General features: G+C 48.6%; 1 protein-coding gene across 3 annotated transcripts in view; it reads right to left on the bottom strand.

Moving 5' to 3' along the window:
* EML6 (EMAP like 6) overlaps nt 1-19,330 on the bottom strand; it is a 3,038,586-nt gene that overhangs the window by 1,373,802 nt on the left and 1,645,454 nt on the right. For all 3 annotated transcript variants that reach the window (XM_069608236.1, XM_069608238.1, XM_069608237.1), the window contains exon 21: nt 3,512-3,653. In XM_069608236.1, the coding sequence (XP_069464337.1) occupies nt 3,512-3,653 (142 nt within the window). The remainder of the gene's footprint in view (nt 1-3,511; nt 3,654-19,330) is intronic.

Here is a 19,330-nt window from a genome sequence, read left to right as displayed (position 1 = left end):
TCCAAATTGCGGGTCGCTAGGTCCAGACGATCGATCGCTTCTCCGTTGGCCGTGCCATCTCTTTCCAATTCCTGCAGGCCCCTTTCCAGTATGTCAGTTCTCTCACCTAACTGAGCAACCTCCTGTTTCAACTCCCCGAGGGCCATATTTAAATCCGACCTCAGCAACTGGAACTGGTCTTGGAAGGCCTTAGCAAGAGTTTCTCCTAGGGCATGCATCTCACCCTTGAGGTCCCCCCTTGTCAGGGGCTCCCGATCTTCAGCCTCTCCGGGTGCCCTAGATGCCACGTGGCGCTCAATGTCTTCACCGCTGCTGCCTTTGACTTCCATTGCTGCAGACCACAAGGCGGGAAGGGTGCTCAGAGGGTCTCCCTCTCTCTGTCCGGTGCGCGGGGCCCTACCCTTGGATCTCGAGGGCATTAGGTCTCCCTTGGGGGCCCGAAAGACCCAGGAATTGGGGTAAGCAGGACAGCACCCCCCAGCACGCCCACCGCTCCTCGACCGGGCGCCGCAGGGGGGGCGCCCACCACCCCACGGAAAGGGGCAACCACAGACCGCGATGCCAGGGAGGTCCCACCTCCCCTGTTGCTGCTTTCACCCCCCCCTTGGGACGGGGGGGAGGCCTGGTCAATCAGCAGCCCCCCCGGGGCCCCCCCAACGCCAGCACTGGGACCGAGCCTCCGCCCCGCGGATCCAATCAAGCCGGGGGGGGCACCTCCCGTCCTCGGCCCGGGGACTTGCCCGCTCCTCACCTTGTCGTGGGCCGGGAGGCCCCCCCTCGCCCCTCAGGGAGCCGCCACGCAACCAGTCCACCGGCGGCTCCCGCCGCACCCGATCCGGGGGCGCGGCTCCTGCAAGACAGCCCGTAGCCTCCCGCGTCCTCCGCTCAGGGCCCTGGCTCTCCTCCTCAGGGTGTCGGACCGCCCCCCCAATGAGCAGCCGCCGCCGGGCCCGTCTCCCCTCGCCGGGCCAAAGTCCTTCACCAGCGCCCCTCTCCGTATGCCGATGCACCCGCCCGCAGCCTGGTTGAGCAGGCCTCCTCCGCCATGGCCGGGACTCCGGGTCCGCGGTACCCGAGGATCAGCCTCGCCTGGCCGCCCGGGCTCACAGAGCCGCACACCTCCTCAACTGCTGCAAAGTGTCCTCAAGGGGTGGTGGATCCCCGATGGAGGTCTCGAGGTGCGGGAGCCGCCGTCGGCACGTCTAATCGCTGCCGGCAGCCATCTTGAATCGCAACCTGATTTTAACCCCAAACTTCCACGGGGCCCAACCAATTCAACAGCCTGGCTGTGCTGTTTTAGCTGCTTCTTGCCAAGAACCCTTGCTAGAACCTAGAGATCCAAACCGGTAGAGCAGAGCTATAACCCAGAACCACCCGTCAGATCAAGAACCAGAGGCCGCGGAGAGACCAGAGTGCCTTGCTGAGAGCAGAACCAAGCGCCTGAGACCTGTCCGGTGGCGAGCGAATTCGCGTCCAAACCTTTGACCAGATCTTGACGGCCCATTCCTATCCCAAGCCATAGTTGTGAGTATTTAGCATAGAACTGTCCATAGCCATCTCTTGGTTTTAAGTAATCCTATCGAACCCATTCCAACATATCCAGATTGTATTGTAGAATCTCTTTTGTCTATCCTGAATTCTTCTCTCATCCACATAATCCTGTGATAATTGTAGTGATAATTCATCTTTGTGCTAATATAGTTGCTGAAGAAGGCAAGTGTCACAGCGGACAAAGATCAGACAGAGGCACCTCTGACTGGGGGCTGTACCGTTGGCATCTCGCATCTTCATAGCCTCCCTTAGTGTTAAGAAATCCTTGTTTGTAATCTTCAACAGCGCATATGTCATTTGAAATCTTGACTCTTTTCTGAGAAAAATCGACCTTTACTAAAACCTCTAATTTTTGAACAGTACTAGGAACGTAATTTAAATGTCAGATTGAAGCTAACATCCTCAGCTTTCAAACAAACTAAGAACCGCACTCCAACTCCTTATAGTTTTTCTGTAATTGCATTTCTTGTGCGCTGAAAAGTTTGCTGCGATTCTGCATTTGGCTCAATTTCACTCCATGTAAAATTGCTATTTCTTGCATTCAAATTCTGAATTCAGTTTCCTATCTGTCAGTCATTCAAACATCATTGTTAGTGTCTACCTGAACCTATCCAAAGCGGCTCCCACTAGTTTTGAGTCCCATTTAGCGAATTAAAATCCATTTTGGCATTTTTCCCATTCATTTCAAATCACATTCAAAAGCATTTGACCCGTTTTAAAATCATTCCTGTTCTCTCTAATCTTGCTGGGGCATTGGGATTGAACTGCATTGTTGATTGCATATTCCTGAAACCTGTGTGCCCTCATTCCATCTTTTCATATTGCATATTAGGGGGGATTTAGAAGTAACAGGAGGAAAGAGTGATTACATTGTCTTTGATTGAATTCATATCAAATTTCATTTCTGTGCTGCATTAATTTCATATCATTGCATTTCCTTGCTTCCAATGAGTCGCCTGTATCCATGTTTGAGCACGTTTGCTCTCTGTGAGGCAGCTAATCCTAGTGTTCTGTCTATTCTGGATTATGTGCACCTTTTTCATGAGATCTGTGTCCTGCATGTATATTATAGCCGGTATACCTTCCTCATGGCTGCTATTGATGACAAGTGTCCTGTATCTATGCTAGAACACAAGTACCTTTATTGTAGAATGCTAATGCCGGCCTTGAAATGATACATTCTGATTAAAACAACAATGAAGAGGGTAAGGGGACTAAAGGGATATAACCATGCTTATTGTGATCGTTGCAAGGTCGCATATCAAGATATGGGTTGTGATAGTGATGACGGCGGCACCACCAGATATTCTGGATCCCTTCATTCTTTTGGTTTGGGTGAGGGGGGGGGGCTAAAGGTGTCCATGCCCCAGGTCCCAAAAGTGCTTAAAATGGCCCTGTACCCATTTACAGCTGTGATGGGATTGTTGCATTTGGCAGTCAAAGGGTTAAGTGAGAAGAGACTGTTCTCTTGGGCGTGCAATATATACATGGCCATTATCATGATTTGCGTAAGACTGGCCCTTTGATGTATTAACTCTCTGTAGCGTTGGGAGTCAGCCAGACAGCTTGGATGCAGCGGACAGCCAGCACACCCAGGGAAGGATGATAGGATGCAAGGCAACCGGCTCCCCGCATTTGTGCCACCTCCTGCACGTGTGGGGTTCAACAGATATGATGATTATTCCAGGGAAGCAGGGATGGCATCATTCGGGCATTTCAGGCTGTACTTGCTATGTCTTACATATGGTGACTATTCCATGATTGCACTATTGGGGCGTGTAAGGCTGCACTTGCTGTATGAGGGGTGCACCATGCATGTAGGGCTAAACCCCTATAGTGACCATATATGCCTGTGTGAAAAGCAAATCAGACGCGCGATCATGCAACAATACGCTTTTCTTTAAATGCGCAAAACGGGTCCTTAACTTTGAAAAAAACATTGTTTTATGATCCGTGTTACCTTTTTTGAGTTTGCGCACTGCCAGCATGCGGTGCTGGGCGGACAGCTCCCAGATGCGGAGGGTTTTATCGTCGCTCACTGTTGCGCAGATGGGCAGGCTCGGATGAGTCGCCAGGCCCCAGACCTCGCCTTCCATGTGACCCTGTTAGAAAGGAACTCGGAAAGGTCAGTACACTTCATACTGCTCCAGTGGCATACGTGCTCTTATTGCAATAACCGCCATTTTGCAGCCACATAACCTTGCAAATTGGTCAGGACGACATTAAAACGAAGGGCCATGCCGGTCTACAAGGACACTCTGATACAATTAAACGTGTTCTGACTTCCATAGAGCGGAAACTGCCTTCATTGTAATCCAATCATCTTGTAGGAAACAGGATGTCTGCCTTCTAACTTCATTTTCTCTATGCAAGCAGCGCATATTTCTTAAATAGCATGACAAGCTCACTTGGGTAATTATTTAATTAAGGACATACGCTTTTATGCATTTATAAATCAGTAACCGATGCACCCCCACATGCTTTGATGGCATGAATGCCTTGTACATTGAAACACAGGTTATGCTCAGTGTACACCGAGCCTGAGCCATGACTGCGGAGATGCTTATGTGCGCAGTGTACGGGACTTGCCGGGGGATATACATAGCTAAGCGGCACGCCATTCTGGCAATAAAGCGTGGGGTTCAATTACGCGGACGGCTACAACTTTGATGGTCATATGAGGCGAGTGTCATGAAATCTGTTGACAAACGCACCTCTACGTAACTTGCGTGCACTGCCACTTGTGTTCGATGGATCGATGGATATCTGTGCGCTTCACGGGAGGGTTTACCTAAAGCCACTGAAATGTACTGTAATGTAATGTCCTTCGCTTCAGATCCGCTACATAATGCAGGATAGAGCAACGATGGTGAATGTTATACACGCACATGTACCCATCAGCGGTAAAAATACGTTACATCAAATGAACGAAGTTATTAAATCAGTAACGTTTAACCTGAGATTTTTAAGAAAACCCATATATTTAACTTCCCGAAGCGTAGAAGAAAAATGTTTAACTCAGAGTGCATTGGATTCTATGTCAAGACGGAGGCGAGCATTATGCTTCATCTTCTTATTTATTTGCTCTCCAGCAGTTTCAACAAAATCAAACAAAAAGTCCATCTTTCTGATGGCTCAAAACATTTTTTTTTTTTTTTCTTCAAAACTTCATTTCAAAACTCCATTTCCCATCATCCTAGGCCCTGAACCCCGTGTCCTGTCACGTGACCTAGTCCTTCCTCTTCCTGTAAACCTCCTCTTCTTTTCCTGCTCTCCAAGAGATAAGTACCCTTTTCACTTAGCTGCGCTTTTCCGCCAGTTTTTGTGTGGGGTTACCGATTATAGTGATAATAGATTGCGTTTCTCATGTCCAATCACCAGAGCAGCGCGTAGGGATCGCGCAGCGTAGCCAGGATTCGAAAATCCGTTACTTTAGTTTGTTTTAGACCCCGTGCTGCACTATCAGCACTCCAGGGGTCAGCGAGGCCGGGGCTCGCACTCGCGCCGACAGCGAGGACGCGGGTCCCCCACCCTCGTGAAGAGCGAGAAAGTTAACCCTCCTCCCCATCCCCCACCCGCGGGGGCGGAGCTTAGCCGAAGAAATCGGCACGCAGAGTGATATCAATACTGTTACCAGAGAACGCCTCGAGAGCGAATTGTAGACTCAGTGCTTCCGCTGAAAGTTGAAAGAGCTGCTTCGCAGCCAGGTGCAGCCTCAGGAAAAAGAGTGAGAAGTGGACGTGCCCTTACACCGATCAGGTATTATCAGGCACCTACCAGCACGTATCATGGCCGAGTTTTAGTGGAGTGAAGAGGAGCAGGAAGCCACGCAATCGGAAGATCTGGCTCAGAGCTTCAAGGACGTGCTAGGTAATTCACTCATCGAGGCAGTGGCTATAGGAGTCAAACCCCTGCAGGACCGCCTGCTAACAATCGAGACATTCCTAAGCCAGAAGGACATAAGCACCATACCGTCGACAAGCACGTCCACCAGGGCCATGCCGGAGAGCCCACAGGGGTGTACGAAGGCCCGGAAGAGCGCGAACTCTTCTGACCCCCCGGGCCAAATGGAAGGGGCGAATCCTAAGGCCCCGGAGGCATCCGACGCTTTCAATAGGCTCAGAGAAGCATTTATGGCCAAGTCGGAGGTGCCGAGCCTCATGACCCCCTACCCAGGGGACGATAATATGGGAGATACAGGAGAGGAGTTCCCTCAAGAGGAGGAGACCATAGAATCTCCGACGTCCTCGCAGGAGGACGAAGATAAACACGGAGACGAAGGGAGCTTAACGCCTCCGAAAAAGAGACTGAGAAAGCTGAATCATTTAGAGGAGGAAACCTCAGATATGTTCCAGCCCGAGGAGATTAGAAACCCGAGATCGTCAGAATGGGTGCCGTCTCCGAGGGTGGCACGATACATGACGCAGAGACTGCGCAAGGCCTTAGATAAGGAAGTGAGGCAAAGAATGAGGGCAGAATGCCCCAGACCAGAACTCCCAGGGAAGGTAGCAGAAGCGCCGGAGTTAGATCCAAAGATGCTAGCGTTCGTAGCGAAATCGAACAGAGACCCTAGGAAGGGGATCGATCGCTCCTGGAGGAGTTGCCAGGAGAAGGTCCTGGATCTGGCAGGCCCTCTGGCCAAGATCATGGACCTGGCAGAGCGAGCGAAAGATACAGGAGAGGAGATCGACCCGGAGGTGCTAGCGAACTGGGCCCAAAGAGCCGTTTGCCTGTTAGGCAACGCGAACTGCGCCATTTCCTCGGAGCGCAGAAGGGGACTCCTATTGAAGATAGACCAAAAATTAGGAGATCTATCCTCCTACGAGGCAGGAGAGGCCGCGCAGGGACTTCTGTTCGGCGAGACTTTCGGAAAAGAGATGGGGAGATTCGTAGGAACCTACACCTCATTAGAGAAAGCGCAAGCCTCCATTAGGAAGATCTTCCCCGGAAGGGTTTTTGGAGGGACCGGCCGCTACAGAGGCCGAGCGACCGGTCGCTATCAGACAGCCAGAAGGCCTCAATCGAACAGAGCGCAATACTGGGAAGATAAGAAGCCAGACACCTTCTTCCAACCCAGAGGCCGCTTCCCCAGAGGAAGGCGAGGCAGAGGACAGGGAAGAGGACAATACGTTCCCACAGGTGAGACCATCCGCTTATCCTGCGGTAGGGGGGAGGACAGCGAAGTACTGGGAGAACTGGCGCGCGCTTTCCTGCGACGCTTGGGTGCTTCAGTCAGTCAAGGGCCTGCACATTCAATTTACACAGATCCCAATCCAGTACAAAAACCCCAATCCGATAGTAGCAGCGCGAGCAGAAGCAGACCGGCTGCGAACAGAACTCCAGAGTTTAGCAGAGAAACGAGCCATCGAACCGTGCGTAGCTCCGAAATTTATAAGCAATATGTTCCTGGTACACAGGAAAGAGAAAGCGAGGCCGGCAATAAATCTGAAGGGCCTGAACGAGTGGGTAGTTTACAACCACTTCAAGATGGAAGGGACTCACCAACTCAGAGACACGCTCCGACAGGGCGACTGGCTCACAAGAATAGACCTGAAGGACGCCTATCTTACGGTCCCAGTGGATCGAGAATACCGACCTTTTCTAGCTTTCGACTGGGACGGGCAGTTATGGCAGTTTGCCACGATGCCGTTCGGACTAGCGTCCGCTCCCTGGGCATTCACGAAACTGATGAGACCAGTAGCAGCAGCAATCAGGGAGAAGGGTATTCGGATCATCGTATACCTAGACGATATCCTAATAATGGCGAGCAGCGAAGAGGCGCTGCAGTATCAGACCAGATGGGTTGCGAACCTACTGACGTCTCTAGGTTTTCTCGTGAACAAAGAGAAATCCGAAACTATACCAGCCAGGAGGATAGAGTTCCTAGGCTTCATAATAGATACCAGGTCGGCGACCCTGGAGCTGCCGAGCAGGAAGATTCGGGATATCCGGAGAGAAATAAGAACCTGCCTCGCCAGTCCGACCGCATCTCTGCGAACAATCGCAAGGATAGTGGGCTTGCTCGCATCGTCGATTCAAGCGATATTCCCAGGGCCCCTACATTACCGAGCGCTCCAGAGGTTGAAAATAAGACACCTCCAGCAAGGGCTCGGCTATCACCAGCTAGTGCAGCTAGACCAAGAAGCCCGAACAGAGCTAGAGTGGTGGCTCCAGAACATGGAGGCGTGGAACGGCAGAGCCATTTTCGGCGACCGCCCGGACATGATAATAGAATCGGACGCCAGCAGGGCAGGCTGGGGTGCCCGTTGCGGAGAACTCCAAACGGGAGGCAGATGGAGCTCGGAGGAACTCAACCTACACATAAACTGCCTGGAGCTTCTGGCCGGCTCTTTTGCTATCAAGGCTTTCACCAAGGACAAGGTGAATTCATGCATACTGCTGAAGATGGACAACATCTCAGCAGTCAAGTACATAAATCATTTAGGTGGGACGAAGTCCAGATTGTTAGCGGAGATAGCCAAGGACTTCTGGCACTTCTGTCTGGAGTCGGGCACGGCAGTTACGGCAGAATATCTACCAGGCGCCCAGAACGTAGTGGCGGACTGGAACTCCAGACATCTCACAGACTCCAGCGACTGGAGACTACACAGAGCGACTTTTCAGCGGATAGAGAAGCTCTGGGGACCGTTTCACGCAGATCTGTTTGCCTCCAGACTGAACGCGCAGATGAGCAAGTTTTTCAGCTGGAGACCGGACCCAGCAGCAGCGGGGACGGACGCCTTTCTGCAAGACTGGAGAGGGCAAACGCTATATGCTTTTCCTCCTTTCATAATGATAAGCAGAGTGCTAGCGAAGGTACGCAAGGAAGAAGTGATTCTGATCATAGTAGTTCCGATATGGAAATCTCAGGTCTGGTTTCCCGCCTTGATGGAACTAATGGCGGACCACCCGCGAGTGTTGCCGCAAGAGGAAGGCCTCCTCACGGACCCAATTGGATCGTATCACCCTCTGAGAGTGAAGGGGAAGATGCCGCTAATGGCGTGCAAGATAGCAGGAGACGTTGGAATCTCCCGGGAATTTCAGCACAAGCTGCGAGCCTCATCGCAGAATCATGGGCTCCCTCGACTAGAAGGAGCTACGATGCAGCTTGGGGCAGATGGGCTAGATGGTGCAAGTCAAGAGGTTTTCATCCCGTTTCTGCCCCTCTAGTAGAGATCGTGAACTTCCTAGCGGAACTTCTGCAGGACGGTAAAGCCTACCGCACGATAGGGGTATATAGATCCGCGATATCTACAGGCCATTTGCCTATCGAAGGAGTCCCAGTGGGGGAGAACGCGGCAGTAATTAGACTCCTGAAAGGGATAAAATACAGGAAGCCACCGCAGCCGAGATACAAATCGCTATGGGACGTGACAGTCGTGCTTCGTTTATTAGCCGACTGGCCCAGTAATAGATACCTATCGTTAGGAAGACTATCAGAGAAATTAGCAATGCTTCTATGCATGATCTCATGCAGGAGAGTTGCAGACGTCAGGGCATTGGAGGTAGACAGAATAGTATACGGGCCAGACGGTGTGACCTTTCATCTGGCCAGGAGGACAAAAACAGACTCCTCATCAATAACGTATCCATACATGCAAGATCATCCTAAATGGTGCGTAGCCTCATGCATTAGAGAATATATAAATAAGACGGCGGAGCTGAGACCGCCGGGGACAACGCAATTGCTAATAGCGCGCAGGAAACCTCATAAGGGCGTAGCAACAGCCACTATAGCGAGATGGGTTAGAGAAGTCATGAGCCTAGCAGGGATTGACATGACGAGGTTTGGAGCCCATTCCGTGCGTGGAGCAGGGGCATCCAGAGCAATCCGTCAAGGGGCGACATTGCAAAATATTTTGAAAGCAGCCGATTGGGCGAGTGATAACACGTTTAGGACGTTTTATTTTAAGCCAATTAATACACTAGCAGAAGCTATGGTAAGAAGCTTTGAACAAGCATAATGCTCGCCTCCGTCTTGACATAGAATGAAGATTCCCCCTGCTAATAGCGCAGGGAGCTCTTGATTCTATTAAAGACAAGGAGGCGAGCATTAATTTCCCACCCGAGATACACGGGAGAATGATATGAAATGATGTGATTACGTGCAGACATGTACGGAGTGTATAACAAATTCAATTTTCCCAAGAATAGGGTGTGTATCCGCCGCCCTAACATGTTCTGTTGTTTCCATCTTAGGAGAGGACCAGAAGAACGGCTGAGTGAACTCAAGAAACATGGATCGAGATCGCAGTTCCGAGGCGAGAGATTCGTTCCACAGTTCTACAGTTCAGAGACCTCCAGGATCGAGTGTTAGTTCAGGAGATGTTTACGTTATCAGTTGCATCGCAGTCAAAGAAGAGGAGGTTTACAGGAAAAGGAAGGACTAGGTCACGTGACCAGGACACGGGGTTCAGGGCCTAGGATGATGGGAAATGGAGTTTTGAAATGAAGTTTTGAAAAAAAAAAAAAAAAAATGTTTTGAGCCATCAGAAAGATGGACTTTTTGTTTGATTTTGTTGAAACTGCTGGAGAGCAAATAAATAAGAAGATGAAGCATAATGCTCGCCTCCTTGTCTTTAATAGAATCAAGAGCTCCCTGCGCTATTAGCAGGGGGAATCTTCATTCTCGGAGCTTTCAGCCAAGGAGCTGGTCAATAGCGCTAGTTATTGGCCGTCGCACAATTGATAGGGGAAAGCTGCAGGCTAAAGAACCAGACGGAGGGTAACAACCAATAACTACTGTTATTACCTGTGTCACGGTTAATAATGTTACTAGACAGAACATATAGGTGATCTGTGTCACAGCGCCTCTCCCCCACGTCAGTGGGTTTTTAGGACAGGGTTTCAGCTAAAAGCTAGTCTAGTAGTTATCCTTTGTCGCTGGTATTTACAATGTGCGTCACTGCCATTTCCATGAACTCCAGGCATTCTCATGCATCAGCAAGAGGGGGTCAGGGTGTGTGAACACTGTTGTATAACTAGTTCGTAAACTCAAATTGAAAACAAACTTTGCAGAAACAGGCAATACCATGGACGCTCCAAGCCAAGAGGAAAACAAATACATTGAATTCAAACCCAAGAGTACATTTAATCCACCAGTGCATATACCTGCTATTGATATTTTTCATAACATGGTATTAAATGATATTAAGAAAATACAATTTCACCAACCCAAGAGGAGGAACTTGAATCGAGGAGAACTATCTATTATCAAAAATCTATACACAGATGACTCTATAACAATCAGACCAGCTGACAAAGGTGGCGCTATAGTTATACAGGATACTGTACAACATGATACTGAATGTTTGAGACAACTATCAGATACAGAGACATATCAAGCATTAACGCACAATCCGACTAAGGACATCAAAGCCGAACTTGATGGCATATTAGAAACTGCAATAGAGAACAATTGGAACAGCAGCAAAACAAAAGCCTACCTATGGACTTGGTATTCCAAAATGCTGCATTTATACATCCTGCCGAAGATTCATTAAAAACTCATGAATCCCCCTGGAAGACCGATAGCGGCCGCGACTGAACGCATTCTACAGCCTTTAGGTACATACATAGACTATTTCCGTCAGCCGATCATTCAACAGACCTCTAGGTATGTTAAAGACACCACTCACTTTTTACAGATTTTGGAAGGAATCGAGCTTACGACAGAAGACATTCTATTCACCATAGATGTCGCAAGCCTCTACACAAGTATTCCACACAAGCTAGGACAAAGCAGTTGAGAAATTACTGCTAGACGCAGGACCAATAGGAGCCAGGAAAGAATTTCTGATGATTTTATTGACATTTATTTCAGAAAACTCGTGTTTCAAGTACAAAGAAACATACAATAAGCAATTAACTGGAACCGCCATGGGAGCCACCATGGCACCATCATATGCGAACACGTTTATTTATGATTTCGAAAACAGGCACATCATTAATCATCCACAATGGAGCATACACTTGAAAAAGTGGAGTCGATATATTGACGATATATTTGGGATCTAGTCAGGCAGCCGAGAAGAGCTTAACACTTTTTTACTGTACCTGAACAACATCGACAACAGAATACAATTTACTATGGAAATAGGCAACCCAAATATTGATTATTTAGATGTCCAAACAGCGATTCAAGACCTACTGACAGAAACAACCTCCTTCACAGAATGAGTTTTCACCCACCCAACATCCTTCGTAATTTACCATTCGGCCAAATGTTGCGCATCAAAAGAATTGTAAGCGACCCAGCAGAATGTGATCTGGAATTGAACAAACTACACATGAAACTCAAAGAAAGAGGATACCCTGATGATGATGATCTAGCTGCGAGGACTAAAACCAACATGCAAGATCGTACCCAACTGTTGTCCAAAAAACCTAAACGTACAAGCCCAGAATTGGTCTTTGTCACAAAATACTCGATTCAGAGTCGACAAATTAAAGACAGTGTGCTTAAAAGATGGAACATACTACAGAACGATCAGAGGACAAAAGAACTGTTTGCGCAACCTCCGGTGTTTGTGTACCAAAAGAGCAACAACTTACGAAAAGTATTGATGACACACACAGTAGGAAATCCAAACAAAAAGCTGTTGACAAACACCCGGGGACATATCCATGCATGAGTTGCGGTAATTGCAACAATATAATCAAAGGAGCTTACATATCGCATCCAAGGACAGGAGAGAAAATCCAACTCAGACATCATGCCACCTGTTTGTCAGAGAACGTCATTTACGCAATCAAATGCCCATGTGCTAAGTATTACGTCGGCGAGACTGCACAGAAAATACGTGTACGCATCAACGAACATAAATCCTGCATTCAAATAAATAACCATACATCAGCATTGGCAAGACACTTCTTTCTAAATGGTCATACAGTAGCACAACGCAGATTCGCAGTGCTGGAAGTGATCCCCACCAAAGGACAAAGTATGAACATGAAAAGACTGAGAACCCAGAAAGAAGCGTTATGGATTGAAAGGATAGGGTCCCTTGCACCAGAAGGGATGAATGAAGAATTCGATTTGAGTTGCTTTTTATGAAGGATTCAAATAATTGGTGTTTAATGTCTTCTATTTTGATCGTCTATCACAGTTTTTGTATTATCTGTTTATTAGAATTGCGTTGTTACTCCTAAATGTATTCTTTTCATTTCTACACCTAAAATCATCTCATGTCAATATGAATCATTCGAATTCATTCACTTAGCGAAATTCTCCATACATAATTTTCAGAGCTTCACTCACAACTTTTTTGCTTCCATTCCCCCTTGTTTTTCACTTCTGAATTACCATCTTACTTACCAGTCCTATATTTACAATTTTTCTTGGTTCATTTTTTCAATTTGTATTTTTACTGTAATTATGCATTTTGTAGAATACCCCTTTACTTCCACTGTTACAATATATTTAGATCTATGCATTCAGATCATCTGATTAAACAATCTTTCTTTTCTTAGCTTATTACACTACCAATACTGCCAATAGAACACCATCCCAAGATCGCCGCCTTGCTTTCAACACCGACAACACAGCACGCGTCTAACCACATAAGCATTTTGGTTCCCAAGGTACCCTTTCATGAGTAAGCAAGTCTTAACCCACACGTGAGTGTTTGTAGCATTCTGCCACCTTTCAGAGCTGCGCGATATGCATTCAGGTAAGATGCCCTCCAGACACGGCCTCGGCCTCCCATTATTTTACTAAACTACACTATCTGACAGTCCACCATTTATCTTACAGACTCGTGACCACGCTTACACAGATACGGACACGATCGTCTCAGTTATAGGAAGCTTTCTAATAAAGCAGCACACACGCGAGCAGCAGGTCAGTTATCTGACCCTTTCTACTTCGCTATATTATTTTTTATTTTAAAAGCGTATTGATTGACTTGCATCTTTATATATAGACACATTTTTATTATTTTTTGTATTTCTCTTTTTTTTCGAATTTCCACAAATTGATGAATCCTTTGATGATGATGATCCACTCATACATCACTTTCATGACATTTCATTGGTAACGTACATGGGATTTACATTTTTTAACGTTACATCCACGTATTCGGATGATTTCCTTTGTTGTATACAATGAATGATTTTTTTGTTGTAATATGGAAACTGTTGTATTGCTTGCAAATTGTTGACAATACATTAAGAATGAAAGTAGACTTGACCACAAGGCAACTTGTATCTATATGTTCACAGGCCCTGAGGAAGGGTTTTCAACCCGAAATGCATAGGCCTCCAATGTGACATTTCAGCCTCATAATTATAATACCCCGAGAGGGATGTCAGCTTATGAAACTAATAAGCAATGAATAAAGATATATTTGATTTAGGACTACAATGAACAATTGTTGAATTATAAATACTTTAACCTAACCACCTTTGAGTGGTCCATAGGTGTGCAGCCCACACCGCTGGTTTCACGGCCAAGGTCTTTTTTCCACGATTTATACAGTGCCAGATAACAGAGGCACTTTTTTCCAGTGGGTTTGCACCCCAAGTTTTGAAAGAATTACTTTTCGACGTGAACACAATCTTTTTCAAACATATAGCGAAGTGCAAAGCTCACTATCAACTCAGTTGAACACTGTTGTATCTCAGCCTGAGGCTCCAGCAGGCCCTGTGCCTCGCCACGAGCATTCACCCCCCCCCCCAAGAGCAGACACAAGACGCTGTTGCTCATCGGGCTCCACAGGCACTCTGGCGCGCACAGGACACGTGCCCCTTTTATTAATCACACACAGTGAACTTACGTCCCTCTGCTGCGTGTGTCTCCTTAAAGGCACAGACACCACACTCCTCCTTTATCATAACAACAAACACAGCAAACAATATGATACTCCACAACTTTTGAAAGAACATGAACAGTACTTTTTTCCACCTCCCCGGACAGGGGCATGGTGTTTTTTTGTAAGTATCACAACGGATGATTTAGGTTTGTGCATGACCATGCGGCCAAACTCAGGAGTTCAGTACAGAGTCATTGAGGTGGGCAGGCCTTGCCCTGGCCACTCTCTGGGGATACCTTCTTCCCCCCTCCCGGCTCAGACTCTCCTCACCTGTGTCCCCTCGATCCAGGGGACCCGGTATACCTGCAGGACCTCCAGCTTCACCGGGTACCTCGGCAAAGTCTCTCCTCAGGGTGGCTTCCGGCTGGACAGCCTCCCCCACCTTCCTGAACAAACTGGCGTTTCTCGTCATGACTGTCGATCGTCCATCTGACGCAGTTATCATCGACCCTTTCATGGCCACAATGTCCTTAGGGAGTAGGTTCATAGTTAACTGGTGATTCCTTATTAGCACCTCATCACCCAAGGCAAGCTGATGTTGGCAGAGGCCCCTTCTCACATTCTCTCCCTTGGTTCGTTGCCTTCTCCTGTTCCACCTGGTCACCAACAATGATTTGCGGCTCCCTCGGCACTCTCGTGCACCTTTGGAACATGGCTGCGGCAGGGGCAATTCCAGTGGAGCCATTAGGAGTCGCCCTGTATTCCCAAAGGAACAGATACAGTGCTCGTCGTAGGCCCTGATCTTGTCCATGGGCAATCCGGAATACCTTATTTAATGTTCTCATGAATCTCTCTGCTTTAACATTGGCTCATGGCCATACTGGTGTGACCTTCTGGTGATGTATTCCGTATTCTTGCATTAGCTGGGCAAAGCTTCCACCCTGGAAAGGTGGCCCATTGTCTGAACACAGATTACGGGGTAGTCCGTGTGTCGCAAATATCCTCTCAAGAGCCACCGCTACGTCATCAAAGGCCATAGTCTCTACTCCTGCATTCTCTTCCCCAAGCCTTCATGCACCAACTTCCACTCCCCCCGTCGGCCGCATTGTTGGTTCCAGGCCGGTAGATCACCGACACCCCATACTCCAACAGGGCCAGCATCCATCGTTTGATCTGCGCTGGGGGCTTGGACGAAGATCCTGCCACGATCGGCAGCAATGGCTTATGGTCTGTCACGACCGTCACTGGCCTGCCTTGCACGTGCAGTCTGAAGTGCCTGCAACATCACAGCACTGCTAGAGCCTCCCGTTATATCTGGGAGTACTGTTGCTCAGTATCTGACAGCGCTCGACTGGCATAGGCTATGGGCCGGTCGTCTCTACATCTGTCCTTTAGCATCAGGACCGCTACGAGTCTGAATGGGCTGGCGTCTACCACCACCTCTGATGGCGAAGAGGGGTCAAAACGAGGGGTCATCGGCTGTCAGTGCTCACTTCACGTCCTCTAACGTTTCCGGTTCTAGATTGCCCCACTGCCAGGTAGAGTCCTTTAGGGTGAGGCTCCTCAGGGGTTCAGATCTTGTGGCAAGGTTTTGGATGAACCGGCCACATTACGTGACCATGGCGAGGAAGCTGCGGATCTCTGTCACATTTTCCAGTGGCTTCGCCTCCATGATTTCCTTGACCTTCCTGGGGTCTGGCGACACACCACCCTCCTTGAAGACGAATCAAAAAAACTCCTGGATGAGCTCGAAGGTCTTCACGAGGCATGACATCTTATAGTCTGTGTGAGGTGCCTTTCCCTCTTAATGGCTTTGTTTGGTAGCCTCATGTCCATGCAGATCCTGACCGAGTCAGGCTACTCGGTTTGCGGGTGACTACTACAGGGGACACAAAGGGCGTCGGACCGTCCACCTTCTCGATGATGTCTAACCGGACCAGGTTCTCCAGTTCCTAGTCCACCAGGTCTCGCAGGTGGAATGGAATTCTTTCATGCTTCAGAGCCACTGGCTGGATTGACTCATTGATGTGAAGCCTCACCGGCTCGCCAACCACTTGGCCAATCCCTTTGAACGGTCCTCCAAACCTCCAGAGAACGTCCGGCACATCTTCCACATATACACAGTAGGCAAAGCTGACAATTCCTAATGCCTCTGCAGCCGCGCAGCCCAACAAAGTGTTGTGGCTCACCTCTGTGACGTAGAAACGAGCTGTGATTGAACTGCTGCCATGCTCAACCTTCACAAAAAAAGCCCCCACCAGAGGGATGGGCTGTTCTCCTCCAAATGTAAAGATGCGGGCCTTAGGCTGATGCAGGGATGGGGGTGTTATTAATGCCTCGTAGTGTACTTTGGCCATGATGTTTACAGTGGCACCGGTGTTCACCAATACCGGCACTGGCGAACCATCCACTTGAACGGTGCACTTCGGCGGTCGTCGGGCCTTCGACTTCAGGACATTTACACTTGAGATGAAGAAGATGTTTACATCCACCTCGTCCTCTTCGGCTACATTTTTGGTCCCCGCCTTGGTGCACAAGTGCCACCTTAGACGGGCGCTGTTGTCTGAAAAAGCCTGCCCGAATGGGTCCTCTCTCTACCACCACTGGAAGCGGTGCACGGCACATGCATGCATAGTGGTCCATTGCGCAACACCGTCCGCATGCTTGTCCTTTAGTGGGGCATTCTGCGTAATGCAGCAAATCGTAACCACATTTTAGGCACAACACCTGCCACCTCTGTCCCTGGGTTGGCCTGCTGGTCGACATGCCCCTCTCATGCTTTGCCACGCCCCACAACACATACCTCTTCGCTCTTCACATGTCTAAGCGCAGCATCGATTTTGGACGCCTTTGTTTCCGCCACCTCATGTGATCTCCCGAGATCCAGGATTCGTGACAGGGCGTGGCCTGGTTCCCTCAGCACTTGACTCCGCAGTTTGCCAGACGTGCATCCTTGGATGAGCCGATTACGTATCATGGCCTGCTCATTGCCCAGGTGCAAGATATTCCAATGCGTCGAAGGCAACCATTTAATGTGTCCAGGGCCGCAACTCACTTGAAAAAAATCGAGTGCGTTAGCAGGCCTGTGGGCGATGGTACTGCCACCCACGTCGCCTGCACAGCCACACTCCGGATTGGTGTGATTGGGTGAAAACACTGTCTTCGGTCTTCCCAGTGTATTTGTCTTGTCTTTATCTCCCTTTTCCTTCACCACCATTCTTTCCCCTTGTCTGGCAATGGCACGAAGGTCGTAGTTACCATCGTCAAAATAGGCCCCTCCCAGTGAGGATTCCAAAAATTGGTGCGTGGGAGGCACACAAGCACTCCCACAAGAGCCGTGACCTCCCTCACCACATTGCAACAAAATGGCGGTCGATCGCGTCACAGGCACTGATCCCATGGTGTGAGACAAACGTTCGAAGCAACCAACATGCTTTGAACTGACCACTGCAATGATCCTGTGGTTCCGTGTCACCAATGTTGCCTATGTTGTATTTTAGCCTGAGGCTCCTTCAGGCCCTGCACCATGCCACAAGCCCCTCCCCCCCACAGAGCAGACACAAGACGCTGTTGCTCGTCCAGGCTCCATAGGTGCTCTGGCGTGCACGTGATGTGCCCCTTTTATTAACCACAAGCAGCAGAGTTACGTCACTCTGCGGCGTGTGCCTCCTTAAAGACACAGACACCACAGACGAGGGAGAACACACGATTCCTTTGCTGTTGTGTGCAGACCAGAAGTACCCTTATCTATGTGCGCATGACTGCTTGTAGGTGCTCTGTGTCAAGAGCATCAAGGCATTTGTGGCTATTTCCTGCAACATTAGGATGCTTTTGTCATGGTGTGGTATGTAAATTGGTTGTAGATGTATAGTGTTGTGTCTGATGTCTGTTGGGAGGGGTGTTCATTTGCCATATGTGCAATCGGTCATGCAAAGCAATTGCTGTACAGGAATTTACTGTGCCACACTTCCTACACAGGAATGAACATTGGGCAAGGGGGTGGGGAATGGCATGTGTGCAGTGGTGGGAAAGAGGTTTATCTTGGAGGGGGTGAGCGCAGGGGCAGGGAAGGTATGTGGTGGTGGGGCTTGTTGGGGAGGTGTGCGTTGACGGGATAGGGAAGACTGGGCAGGGGGTATGCTCCGCCTTTGAAGGAAAACCATGGGAGATGGTTGGAGTAAGAGAGGGGTGTGCTAAATGGGGTCCCTTTTTTAAAGCCTGCAACAAAGGGTGGGAACAGGGCAGGTCAAGAGCCCAAAGGAAGTAAAAGCGGACGAAAGAGGAGTAGCGTGGAGAAAGACACAGAAGCCAAGGTGTGGTGGCTTAGTGGGTAAAAGTATTGTGTGTTATAATGTAGAATTTGAGGGTGTTTGTGGCGAGCAGTCAGTGGTTGCCTTGAAAGGCAGGCTAGTGAGGGGGGAGAACATCTTGAAATCACTTATAGAAAATCATAACATGACACAGCAAGATATAAAAAAGGCATGACAAGCATGAAAGGCATAGCAAAGCATGACAAAGTCTAGCAGCCCTGCAGCCAAGGTGTGGATTGTAATGTCTGCACCCTAAACAGAGGGTCTAAGAAAATCTGAACATTGTGCAACACTTACCTCTACACAGTATGCTGTTCTATCTTTAGCACAATGTTCCTCAGCACAATATGCAAAATCTGAACAGTGCACAGCACTTGCCTTGGCACACTACCTTAAGTGGAGAGGCAAGTATCCTGGTGAATATTTTGTGAGCATTGACAGAGGCAATATTTGGAATTTTGGGAATAACCACAATATTGGCAGTTTTCCATGAATCAGGCACTTTCCTGTTCCGATTCACTTACTACATTGAGCCAAGGAAAGACCAATACAAGGATCTTTAAATGCAAGGAATACACCAATGCGAATTGCACCTGGTTCAGGAGATTAACCATATGGAAGTGACCTCAGGGCTGTACCCATTTCTTCATCAGATATGGAGAGCTATAAACTATCCTTTAAAGTTTGAGAAAGGTTTACAAAAATTATGGTATCCCA

Source organism: Ambystoma mexicanum, chromosome 4q (genome assembly GCF_040938575.1).
Source record: "Ambystoma mexicanum isolate Mex_15411 chromosome 4q, UKY_AmexF1_1, whole genome shotgun sequence".
NCBI classification, from domain to species: domain Eukaryota; kingdom Metazoa; phylum Chordata; class Amphibia; order Caudata; family Ambystomatidae; genus Ambystoma; species Ambystoma mexicanum.
Note: the sequence above shows the minus strand (reverse complement) of the source record. Positions and strands in the feature narration are given on the sequence as shown.